Raw genomic sequence first — 13,345 nt, forward strand, 5'->3', positions numbered from 1 at the left:
CTTAGGTTTTCCAGCAGTTCTGTTACGAGCCGTGATTTATGCACACACACAGAAAACCACAGGTGAAGTGCCGAAGTGTGACACTCTGAAATGTCAGGGCCCCTTTTATTTTGCAAACAAGGGACCAAGGCTGGGAAAGGTGATGCCACCTGGCAAGGAGGTGGCAGCAGGGCTGAGATCAGAACCAGGTCCCCCGGATCCCTGGCAGCCCCGCTGCCCAGCCACCCACCAGGTAGAGATCCAGACTGGGTGGGGGCCTTGGAGGATCAGGTTGGCAGGGGTCCCAGGCACAAGCCAAGAGCTAGAGAGGGCCAGAAGGGGTCAGAACCTACAGAATCTCAATGAGAAATGGGAAGGAAAGGTGGGGCCCCACGAACACATTTCAGAAACTGGGGGTGGGGGTGGGGGAGACCCCAGGCGGAGGCTTGCTCTGCCAGTTAACCAGCTGCCTTGTTTCTGTAGAGGAAGGACTTCACCTGTGGGCCTGGGGCTCTGGAGGGCAGGCAGCGACCTTATATCCCTTCCAAAATCTTGGGTGGGGGGAGTCGCTGAGGTGCCGGTCCGAGCTTATTGGCTGAAGTGAGGACGGGGCATAAGGGGGAACAGGTCATGAAGAGGAGGGCAAGTGTGGCTCCCAAAACTGCGTGTGGCACTCTGGCACTCAGAAGGGGTCAGTCTCTTGCAGCCCCTTTCAGCCACCGTTCTCAGTCAGCGGGTGGATCCTGATGCCCGGGGGCCCAGGTCACACAGGGTGCTGCCCATGGTCACCCTGCTGAGGCTGTGGGAGTTGCGGGGGGGTCTGTGGTATTGGCACTGAGTCCCCAAGCACAGGGCTTCCTGGAAAGTCTCCCTGAAGCGGCTCGACATGATGTTGTAGAGCACAGGGTTAATGGCCGAGCTGAGGTAGAAGAAGACGCCGGAGGTAACATGCACGTACTGGAAGGCCAGTTCCAAGCCCTCGGTCCACTGGTACACAAAGCTCCACATGAGGCGGTCAGCGTGGAAAGGGGCCCAGCAGATCCCAAACACCACGACCAGCACAACTGTGGGGGTACAAAGGGGAGACTTGGGTGCCTGCCAGACTGCCTTCCCTGGGCTTCAGGGTAGTCTGCCCATTCTCACCGTGCCACCCATGCCCATTGTCCATCTGGAAGGCTCTGGAAGGCTGCCTGCGCTAGCCTCAGCACCCCCTTCAGAGAGGCTGGGCCACCGTCACTGCCTGGGCAGTGGGCGTGTGCCCTACCCCTGGCCACAGTCAACTGGACCAGGTGAGGATGCCTGAGCCAAGCTGGCCCAGTCTGGCTCTCCCATCACAGAGTTTGGAACTAGGTGGCTCTTAGCTAAGAGGTCGCCCAGCTTCCCAGAGCTTCCCTCCAGCTGTGGCGTCAACCAGCCATGCCCTTCCTCGGGTCTCTGTCATCGGGCTTGTCTTGATTTTTGTTTCTTCTTGCTTGTGTTTGCTTCTCTGACTGCCTGTCTTCCCCTGCAGTGCCTTCCCCGCCACACCCCAGCACCGTTTTCCCTCATCATCCAGGATTTCGACCAGGATGCTGCTTACAACATCCCCAGCCCGTAGCCTGATGTACCTAGTCCCTCAGAAAGCGAAGCTGGGGGAAGGAGGGAGGGAGGCAGGGAGAGAAGAAAGCCAGAGCCCCAGGCCAGCAAGCAAGGCAGCCTTAAGGAAACACCCCAGCTTCCCAGGGCGAGAGCCATCCCAGCTGAGCAGACTTGGTCCCTGCAGGGCAAGGGAATAGGGGGCAGAGGCAGAGTGGGCAGGGGGCGGTCTGTAGTGCAGGCTTCGCAGGGCACAACTGAGAGGCAAGCTTGAAACTCTGGGGTCAGTCCCATTTTAGGGAGTTGCTCAGGTGGCCTTGGGCTCTGGGACACTGTCCTGGGGGACAAGAGGAATGGGTCTCTCTCTGGGAATGGGGCAGTCCCGTTAGCCGGCTATAATCCCATGGCTTTGACCAAGGTCTCACTACCTCTGTCTTGCCCTGGCTCACTCCATCTACCTGATTCAGGCCCCGCTAGGGTGGGGCAGGATGGGGAGGAAATCAAGGATTGGCCTAGGATCATTTTGCCTGGCTTCCCCAGGGCCTCTCTTTTTGTAAAAGAGCCAGACCTAGACCACAGTAAGACCCAGAGCCTCAACCCAGCTGGCCAGCCCCAATCCTTCTGCCCTGACTCTCCTGTGCTCTGCACACTGACCCTCACAAACACACCTCCTGATGAGCTTCTGTTAGACAGTGGGTCCTCTAGGAACCACAGATACAGCATGGAGGAAATGTATCATCTTGCCCCTCCAACACCTTGCTCCCCTTCTTTCGGGACCTTTGTTCCCCTCAGATCCCAGCGTGTGAGTCTGTGGGGGCTGCAAACCGCAACAGGCTGCCACTCTGGCCTGGGGACAGGCTATGACCTAAGCCCACCAATCAGAATCCTGCCCTGGCACAGGCACAAAGGGAAGAGGGCAGTTTCTCAAGAAAGAGGAACACTCTGTGCCCATGGCCCTGCCTCCCAGGCTGCTCTAGGGAAGGACAGAGCCAAGACAAGTTCAGGAGCAAAGATGAGAGACCTGGCAGGTCCAGCTCCCACAAACGGCTCTGCCTTCCTGGAACCCAGCCACGTGCCCCTCCCAGTCCGTGGCTGGATTCCATGAGTCAGTGCCAGCCACCTGGGAGCACCACCTGTGCATCTGCATGGGCCTCCAAGCTGAGAAGCACCCCGGGCTTCGTTTAATGCTCGACTACTGCTGTCTGGACCATCATAATGACTGAAACAAGGGATCCCCAAATTTGCATTTTGCACTGGGCCCCACAAATCACGTGGCCCATCCTGCCATTTACCTTTGGTATGAGTTTCTCACCGAGTAAAGCACGCGCGCGTGCACACACACAGGGCGGGGTGGGGGCGGTGGTGGCAACCCCAAACCTCACACTCAGCCTCCATCAGAAACCCAGACACTGAGCCCCCCGGGTCCTGGAGGCTCTAGCCTCGTACCCAGGGCTAGGCCCAGCCTCTCTTCCCAGCAGCAACACTTACACAGCATCTTGGTCACCTGTGTCCGGCCCCGATCCTGCAACCGCTGAAACCTGCAGCTGTCACTGGGCCTGGCCCTGGCCTCCTGCCTGAGCAGCCACAATCTCTCACGCCGCAGCTGAAGCCCGATGAGCAGGTAGAGCACGCTGATGGTGGCCATGGGCAGGCAGAAGAAGAACAGAGTGGTGATCTGCATGACCAGGTTGTAGAGACCCTGCGGGTGGACCAAGGTGCACCTAGCCGAGTGGGGCACTATGCCCCGGCAGGGCAGTTCCAGCTGCTGGATGCCGTGCAGGCTGGTGTTAGGCAGAGAACAAAGCACAGCGAGGCCCCAGATGGCCCCGAGTACACGGCGCACGTGGACCCGAGTCATCATGGATCTGGCCTGCAGCGGGTGCACCACGGCCACGTAGCGCTCCACACTCAGGGCGGTGACATTGAGCACGGAGGCCAGGCAGACTGTCTCGAAGAGCAGCGTGCGGAAGTAGCAGCCCCCAGCGCCCAGCAGGAAGGGGTAGTTACACCACATCTCATAGAGCTCCAGGGGCAGACCCACAAGCAGCACCAGCAGGTCGGACACCGCTAGGCTGAAGAGGTAGTAGTTGGTGGGGGTGCGCATGGCCTTGTGGCGCAGGATGACCGTGCAGGTCAGCCCATTGCCCACGGCGCCCACCACGAAGATCAGCAGGTACATGGCGCAGATAGGCACAAACAGCTCTGTCTGCTGGGGCCCCAGGTACTTGAGTCTCAGTTCTTCATCAGTGAGGTTCAAGTCCTCAGGGTCGTGGAGCCTCGAGGCCCTACTGCCATTGCAGGGCACCAGGCTCCTTGCATCCCCTGGGGACAAGTCTCCAAGGCGGATGGAGCAGTTGAAGCAGAGAGGGGCCTGTGGAACAGAACAGAGAGACACCCAGAAAAGTCACTCAAAAATGCCCGGTAATTCATTAAACCAAAGGTGCCAGGGACACTAAGAGGAACGATATCTTAGGTACCGCTGGGAAATAAAAAACTCTGTCATTCATTGTAAGGTGTGTAACAATTTCAGAGATGTAAAAGTGTACATCTTAAAAATGAGAAAAAGCAGGGGCGCCTGGGTGGCTCACTCGTTAAGCGTCTGCCTTCGGCTCAGGTCATGATCCCGGGGTCCTGGGATCGAGCCCCGCAACGGGCTCTCTGCTCCGCGGGAAGCCTGCTTCTCCCTCTCCCACTCCCCCTGCTTGTGTTCCTGCTCTCGCTGTGTCTCTCTCTGTCAAATAAATAAATAAAATCTTTTTAAAAAATGATAAAAAGCAGGATTCGGTTCTAAATGTCATGATCCACTGAAGTCTGAATAAAGGATGGTTCCTCTGGAGCATGAGCTTTGCAGCCAGCAGTCTCCCCTTGGGTATCTCCCCTTTCAAGCCCTGGACTTCGGGAGAGAGACTCAGTTTGGGCATCTATAAAATGGGCACAACATGCAGTACCTGATCTTATTAGTATGGTTTTTAAGAACAAGAATGAAACTGGACCAGTTCCTTACAGCACACACAAAAATAGACTCAAACTGGATGAAAGACCTAAATGTGAGACAGGAATCCATCAGAATCCTTGAGGAGAACACAGGCAGCAACCTCTTTGACCTCAGCTACAGCAATTTCTTCCTAGAAACATCACCAAAGGCAAGGGAAGCAAGGGTAAAAATGAACTATTGGGACTTCATCAAGATAAAAAGCTTTTGCAGAGCAAAGGAAACAGTCGACAAAACCAAAAGACAACCGACAGAATGGGAGAAGATATTTGCAAATGACATACCAGATAAAGGGCTAGTATCCAAAATCTATAAAGAACTATCAACTCAACACCCAAATAACAAATAATCCAACCAAGAAATGGGGAGAGGACATGAACAGACATTTCTGCAAAGAAGACATCCAAATGACCAACAGACACATGAAGAAGTGTTCAACATTGCTCGGCATCAGGGAAATCCAAACCAAAACCTCAGTGAGATACCACCTCACGTCAGTCAGAATGGCTAAAATTAACAAGTCAGGAAACGACAGATGTTGGCGAGGATGCAGAGAAAGGGGAACCCTCCTACACTGTTGGTGGGAATGCAAGCTGGTCCAGCCTCCCTGGAAAACAGTATGGAGGTTCCTCAAAAAACTGAAAATAGAGCTACCGTATGATCCAGCAATTGCACTACTGGGTATTAACCCCAAAGATACAAATGTAGTGATCCGAAGGGGTGCGTGCACCCCAATGTTTATAGCAGCAGTGTCCACAATAGCCAAACTATGGAAAGACCCAGATGTCCATCAACAGATGAATGGATAAAGAAGATGTGGTATATATATACAATGGAATATTATGCAGCCATCAAAAAAAAAACCAAAATCTTGCCATTTGCAACGACGTGGATGGAACTAGGGGGTATCATGCTAAGCGAAATACGTCAATCAGAGAAAGATAAGTATCATATGATCTCACTGATATGAGGAATTTGAGAAACAAGGCAGAGGATCATAGGGAAAGGGAGGGGAAAATGAAACAAGATGAAACCAGAGAGGGAGACAAACCATAAGAGACTCTTAATCTCAGGAAACAAACTGAGGGTTGCTGGAGGGGAGGGGGGTGGGAGGGATGGGGTGGCTGGGTGATGGGCATTGGGGAGAATATGTACTATGGTGAGCGCTGTGAATTGTGTAAGACTGATGAATCACAGACCCGTATCCCTGAAACAAATAACACATTATATGTTAATAAAAACAATTAAAAAAAAAAAAAGAACAAGGGCTCTGGAAGCAACTGCCTGGATTCAAATCCAACCTCCCCAGTTCTGGGCTGTGTGACCATTTGCATGGGAACCTCTCTGTTTCCTTATTGCAAGGATCCAGGCAGTTTAATCTACAAAAGGTACTAGCGTGGGGCCTCCTGACACACAGAAGGGCTTGGTTATCAGCCACCTCGCAGTGAGGACTGAGTCACTGTGGGGATCAAGCGAGGGGGTAAAAGGGCTAAACATGAGAATGCTGACCCAAAAGTTGGTCTTTATTTCTGTTTCCTAACACCTGCACTGTTAAAAGTTGAAATATTTGACAACCTTGACATGGCCGGTTCTGGGGTTCCCTCTCCTTTGTCGGGTCTCCATCTCTGCCAGTCCATGGGATATAGTGGTTAAGGACCCAGGCCATGGAGCTAAACACACTGGCCCGAGGTCAAATGCCAGCTCAGCTACACTCTAGCTGTGACGGCTCCTCACTGTGCCTCAGTCTTCACATCTATAAAATGGGGGTGTCCACAAAGCTTACCTCATAATTTCTGTGAAGATTAAATGTGAAAACACATATAAAGTTCTCAGGGTGTGCCTGGTACATTTCAGGTGTGCAATATTAATGCAGAGTAACAGCATCCTTACTTCCCACATGGAAAGGGAAAAACAGTCCAAGGGAGGGGCACGTGGCTGGCTCAGTCGGTCGCTTTTGATCTTGGGGTTGTGAGTAGGAGCCAGATATTGGGTGTGGAGATAACTTAAAAATAAAATCTTAGGGGCACCTGTGTGACTCAGTCATTAATCTACCGACTCTTGATTTCAGCTTTGGTCACAATCTCAGGGTCTTGAGATCAAGCCCAGTGTCAGGCTCTGCGCTCAGCAGGGAGTCTGTTTGGGATTCTCTCTCTCCCTCTGCACCCCCCCTCAAATAAATAATTCTTTTTTTCCCCTAAGATTTAGTGCAGAATTCCTTTTTTTTTTTTTTTAAGATTTTATTTATTTATAGTCAGAGAGAGAGAGAGTACAAGCTGGGGGAGCGGCAGGAAGAGGGAGAAGCAGGCTCCCCACCAAGGAGGGAGCCCGATTCAGGGCTCCATCCCAGGACCCCGGGATCATGACCGGAGCTGAAGGCAGACGCTTAACCGACGGTGCCACCCAGGCATCCCTCAAATAAATAATTCTTAAATAAAATAAAATAACTCTTAAAAAAAAAAAAAAAGAACAGTCCAAGGGAGATGGGGCAGGGGCTGAAACAGGATTTGTCTGGGCAGGTGTTTGGTGGGACAGGCCAGGAGCTGGGGACTGTCCTCCTTAGCCCTTTTGCCCAGCCCACCGCCAACACCACCCCTCCCCTCAGGGCAACCGCGGACTTTCAGGCTCCGTTCCTGGACCCTCTTCCTATTCCTTCAGCTCCAATTCATCTTCTCAATAGGAGTTTGGGGCCCATGTACCACCATCCAACTTTCTTTCTGGGTCCTTTTCTCTCCCAGACCCCAAGAATTCTTAATCCTGAATATCTGCCTCCTTACCAGAACCTCCACCCAGAAGTCTCCCCCAACCTCCTTGTTAATCTCATACCTGCTCCGCATTCTGGGATGGAGGGGCATTTTCACTCACCCAGGCTGATCACCTGCCCGCCTACAAGGCTGGAGCCCAGCGGGGAGCCCGGTGGGGTGCGGGGGGGGGGGGGATGAGCGGGCGGCGCGCAGGGGCCGACCAGGGGTCGAGGGGGGGGATCTCTGCGCCACCGGGAAGGGTCGCAGCGCCGGTGTCCGGCAAAAAGACAGAAATAACCCGGAGGCTGCGAATCCCCCGAGAAGTGGGGCGCCTCGACGGGGCCCTCCGATCCCTACCGCGCCCTCTGGGCGCTCTTCCCAGCCCCGCGCCCAAGCCCCCTTGGCCGCAGCAGCATCGCGATCCCCTACCATGCCTTCTGCGGCCGGCGACATCGAGGCGCGGGGCGGGTGGCGAGACCGACCAACAGACGCGGCGCCGGGAGCCAGCAGACTGGCGGACAGACGGCAGCCGGCCCACAAGTAGCCCTCCCCGTCGCCCCGCCTGCCGGTGGCCCCGCTGCCCCGAAAGGGACCACCACCAGGGGGCGGTGCTCTTGCCGCTGCGGCGGACCCAGACACCCTCATCTGGGGTCCCCACGCCCCCCCAAACGAGGGCGGTTGTTAACAGCGTTTGACGAGACATTCCCAGGAGCACCATCACGGAGTCTTCATGGAACCCTCACAACAACCCATTTACAAATGAGAAAACTGAGCCTCAGAGAGGTGAATTGCGACTGGTCTGGGTCTCACACTCTCCCCCCTCCCAGCCCCTGGCTCCGGCGTGCTGACTTTTAGCCTAACTCCTTATTGTGGTGTCTCTCCAGTCCCCCATCTCCTCCTGCCCCCCATTTCGGACGCACCTCAAAGTTCACATGCTCCAAAGGGTCTCATCCCCCCTCCTAGACTTCACGTGGGGTCTCCCCTCCTCCCCCCGCCTCCCCGCGGGGCCCAAGTCCCCGGGCAGCACTCTCCACTCCCTCTCCCTAGAGTTCCCGCGCAGGTCGCCCTCCCCTCCCAGGACTGCTGCAGAAGCTCGGTTCTCCCTCCAGTCCGTCCTCCCACCGCCCAGTCTTCTTCCTGAAGCCCTAGCCAGGTTCTTCCTCTGCTGGAAAACCTTCCCAGGGACTCCCCACTTCCTTCTGAAAAAGAACACACCAAAGTCTAGCCTGGTGTTGGACCTCCATGCCCCACTTGCCTTCGTGGTCCCCCCTCACTATATTCCTCACCCCCAAAGACCCTCCCTCTCACCCATTCAAATGTTGCTCCATCCCTCCCACCCCCACCACAGGGTGCCTGACAGGGAAGGAGGGGAGTGTAGGGAAGAGTCTCGAGTGCTTGGATCCCAGCCTCCTCCTGCTCCCCCAAGCTGTACACATGTAAACCCAAGCCGGGAGCCCTTTCCCTGCTCTGCCCTCTCCTCCAACCGGCTCCTTAGTTGGAAGTTATTTCATCAGGAACTTTCCAGGAACCCTAGACACATGGATCTTAGAGGCCAATATGCTGGCTCCTGGGCCTCTTCCCAGAGTCTGATTCATTTAGTCTGGGCAAAGTCCAGCAACCCTCATTTTTGACACACAGGGAGGGAGCCCCAAGCCCCAGAATCACACTGCGAGAAGCACTGGGAGGGGTTAAGTACAAAGCCCCAGGACCCAGGAAGGCTGCTGGTCAGCAGTGAGAATGGGAAGTGGTCAGCAGTGAGAATGGGAAGAGATCAGCCCCTCTGTGTCTCGGTTCTCCTTCCTATAGCATGTGCGACTGTGGGTGCCCTGAGACATCAGCGCAAAGATTTAGCACCGGGCTGGCGCCACAACCAGCACTCAAAAACGTCCATGTAATGACAACTGGAGGTGCAACTTTCTTGCCCCCAAATCTCCCCAGCCCCCACCCCCCCCACCCATGAGTCAGGGTCTGGCCTTGGGGACTGGGAGTCTACGCTCTCAGAGCCTCCAGCAGGCCTGCCTTCCCAGGAACTCCACATGTAAACGCAGGCCCAGGCAGATGGGTCCCCATGTCCTTGGGGAAAAGAATTCTGAGGTTTCCTTGAGAATTAGCCACTCAACTCCAGATGAGTGACCCCACCCAGAACCTTCAAGGTCCAGGCTGCTATCGTAGCATAGATCAGAGGGAAAATGAGGGGTAAGCAGCGTCATTGGGGAAAGCCCACCGTGGGGTCACAGGCAGCATTTAGCATGTGATAAGCATTGTTGACACCTGCCCCCATCCCTGCATCACACTCGCACACGTGCAAGCACAAGCCCCACTGTGCACACACTCTGAGCATCCTGAAAGCCACGGTGGACCCCTTGGAGGTGCTCAGAGCCCAGGAAAGAAAGGAAAGACCCATCCCTGCCTTAAAGAGGCAGAACGGCTCCTGCCAATCAGGAATTCTTACAGCTGGCTGCCTCATTCACAGTATTAACAGCAATCAAAGACCAAGCCAGGCTAAATAAAAGGGTAGCCCCCCAAAAGGAGAGGCGCACTGTTCAGAGGGCCCAGACTGCCATGCCAGCATGTCCCAGGGCCCATCAGAACCTGAGGACATCCTGCTACCCCCCTGCTCTCTCCTGAGGCAGCTTCTCCAGGGCCATGTCCACTGGGGATACCTGCAGGGCTGAGGCCTGGAGTAAATGCGTCCCAAGTTTCCTGGGTGTACACTTCAGTCTCCTGACCCTGGCTGGTGGGCATCTGCCCAGACCAGGGTATTCTGGGCCCTCCTCTGCACAACAGCAAATCTGCCAAGGGAGTGCCTCTGGGACCCATGGGAGCCATTGGGGAGATCTCTCAGGTCCTGGAGTCTGTGCAGGGCTCACAGGGCCTGAAGTATATAATTAGCCCCATTGCCCTTCCTCCCCCTGCTGACTCCTGAGAGCCACAGAAGGGCAGTTGCCCCGAGCCAGGTCTTCACCAACATCACCTGAGCAGCTCCTGGAACATTCACTGTTCACCGGAAGTCCCCACCCCAGCCCCTCCCCTTGCTCTACTGCCTACAGAGACCAGAAGAGGAGGATGAGATGAGCCTGAGGACACTGAGGCATTGGATGGGAGGGAGGGACTGCTCTGTAGCCTAGGCAGTGGAGACGGCCCAGAACCCACCGGTAATCGGGCTCAGCAAACATGGAGAGCTGGGTACGGCAAACATCTGGAGGGGAAAGAGTTGCCACACTTACCTAGGAACTTCTCCAGGTCCGACACCTCTCACCTGGCTCTGCTTGGCTGGACCTGGGCCAGGCCATGGCCAGGAGTGAGAGGAAAGGTCTGAGCCCCTCCAGAGTGTGTGTGTGTATTTGGCGGGGAGGTCCCCAGTGCAGGGGCTGGGATTGCACCCCACCCAGTAAACCGTGCAGCTTGTGTGTGGCCATCCACACTCCCCAAGCCCCCAGGCCTGGATCTGCTCCCAGAGACCAGCACACTCCCAAGGAGAGAGAAGGCAAAGGAAGACAGGGGGGAGTGAAGCCCGGATGAGAATCCTTATTCGCACTGCTGCAAGCTGGCTGTGTGGGCCTAGACCAGACACTCTGCACTCCAGACCCCAGCTTCCCGGTCCTGCAAAACAGCAAGGACAGCACCTGTCCCTCAGGATGCTGTGAGGATTACGCAAGATGACGTGGGTTAAAACCCACAGGCTTGACACACTCAAGAAATGGTAGCCGTAACTATGCTCGGAATTCTCTGGAAGATATTAGAAAGCTGCCAGGAGTCAGGGCTGGGGTGGAAGCTGAAGGACAGAAGACCTTGTTCCGCAGGGTTTGGAAGGGCAAGGTCCCCCAACAACCTGGGGCAGGAGAGCTACATCCCAGTGAGAAGGAGGAAAACGCAAACTTGTGGGGAGTCCGGCCACAGTGCAGAGACCCAGGCCCTGTGGCTGGACCTCGGGGACCAGCGGCCGAGGAGACTTCCAGTGATCATCACCTCTGCCTCTCCTGCCCATAGACGGGGCCTCTTGGGGGCTCATTGTCTGACCCCTTGCTGTCTGAGGGCCATGCAGCCTGGCTCTGAGCCATCCCAGTCTCTCGGGCAGGGTCTGGGTGCAGAGTCAGCCCCCTTCTCCCCCAGTGGCTTACTGGTGCCCCAGGCCCCGAACTCCACTTGTGGCCAAAGGGAGGACAGGCTCAGGTCACACATCGAGAGGGCGAGAAAATGCCTGGGTCTCTCTTGTCCTCAGTCTGTGTGTCCTTCATGCCACCCCGGGGTGGGGCTAGATGTTACTGGTGCTCCCGGTACCTGTTCGTCCACACAGCCTTCCTGGTTAGCAAGCCACTTTCGGAGGCATCATAGAGGCCCCTTCTGGGATCTTCCCTTTTATGAGTGCTCACGGTTAACTCAAAACAGAAGCCCCTGTCCTCCTGCCAGTAACGGGTGTTGGAGGGCTTGGGGACTCGTCGGTCCACAGTGCTTTGCTGTGTCTACCTTCGTGTTTTTGTGTTTCCTCTGAGTTGTTTTATATCAGCGTAATTTGAGAGTCAGTGGTAGACATAATGCCCCTTTACCGCAAAATACCTCAGTTCTGGCTCAGCTTCAGTGTTCCATGAATATCATTAATTCCACCTCGCCATCGGCAGGGGGGTACCAAGGGGTGGGTGTGGAGAAAGCAGCCAGCCGGGAAGGAGTAATATCTTCTCACTTAGCACATCTGATAATAGAAAGCAGACAACGTTTAGTTGGTCTGATTACTGTTTTACATTTTGTCAAGGTTATTGCCATTCCCAAGGCAGACTGCTTCCACAGCCAACAGATACAAAAGCAGTAAATATTCAAAGTGCCAGTAAACAGAGGCTCAGGATTCCCAAGGAAATAACATTGAATTGGAGAAAATAAATGACAAAACCTGCAGGTAGTGGAAAAAGGACAGTTGCTCGTGTATATGGAATGAGTCTTTCTAGGGTTATCATGAGGTAAGTGGAAGATGCTGGGCGTATCAACCAGCAACCATTAGACGTGGGGAAAGGGACGGAACACGGAGACACTGAGAGTGTGTGCTGGAGGGCTGGGCATCAGTATGGGCACGGTTGGCCCAAAGTCAAAGGCAGGAGTCTGAGCCCTTGAAGGCAGAGAGTCGGGAGATGGTACTGCTGAAATTCTTGTTGCAAGCGATTGTGGGCTCATGTGCCAGATAAGGATCTTGTTTTGCAAATATCAAAGCTGGTTCTGGCTAATTTAGGCAGAATTTCCTGAAGACTGTCAGATAGCTGGAGGACTGGGGAGGCTACGTGGCTGGACCCACCACCCCAGACATGCAGCCAGAAGTCCTAGTGGTGTGGTCCTGCACCTGCTGGATGAGGGTCCCAGCCTGGGACCACAACCCGACTTCTTTAAGGCACTTGCCTGGACTCCCTGCCCTGGGTGAGTGAGACCCGGGAGGCCGTGAACTTGGATCCTACCCTGGCGTTCTCACTGCTCCGTACAGGTGAGCCTTCGGGCCTTCTGGAGTGGAGGAAGGCAGATTCCCACTCAGTGGCTCATCCGCAGCCCCCGGCCGACAGCCCAAGTGCCAAGCACATGTGTCCCTGTCACTCAGGGGTTCAAGGCCTCTTCGAATACACCAGCCCCAGAGAACAGGGCCACCTGTTCCTATGGCCACAGCAGGGCCTGGCTTTGGGGTTTGGGGCGGGGGGCTTGTCCCATCAGGCTCACCAAGTTGACAAAACTTTTTTGGAAAAAGATACCCAGGAGATCATGTATCTGCAGGGAAGACACGAGATTCTAGATTTTAAAATTCGGAGAGACCAGCTCGCATTCCTACTTGGGGGAACCACATCCAGGAACTCGAAGTTTAAACCTTCCCCCATCTATTTTTTTGGTTTTTTTTAAAGATTTTATTTATTTGGACAGAGAGAGCATAGCAGAGGGAGAGGGAGAAGCAGGCTTCTCCCAGGACCTGAGCTGAAGGCAGACGCTTAATGACTGAGCCACCCAGGTGTCCCAAACCTTCCCCGATCTATTTGCACTCAAAAAACAGCAGACTTATAAACAGCCTGTTCTCAAGTAGAAAATGTCAGTG

General features: G+C 54.9%; 1 protein-coding gene across 1 annotated transcript; it reads right to left on the bottom strand.

Annotated features, from left to right (window-relative positions):
- Positions 1-661: 661 nt before the first annotated feature.
- Positions 662-7,740, bottom strand: NMUR1 (neuromedin U receptor 1). The gene is given in 4 exon segments (XM_021690364.1): positions 662-723; positions 726-1,043; positions 3,043-3,925; positions 7,645-7,740. Coding segments are annotated over 4 exon segments (1,359 nt in total).
- Positions 7,741-13,345: the final 5,605 nt, after the last annotated feature.

The sequence above is a fragment of the Neomonachus schauinslandi genome, chromosome 3 (genome assembly GCF_002201575.2).
Source record: "Neomonachus schauinslandi chromosome 3, ASM220157v2, whole genome shotgun sequence".
Taxonomy (NCBI): domain Eukaryota; kingdom Metazoa; phylum Chordata; class Mammalia; order Carnivora; family Phocidae; genus Neomonachus; species Neomonachus schauinslandi.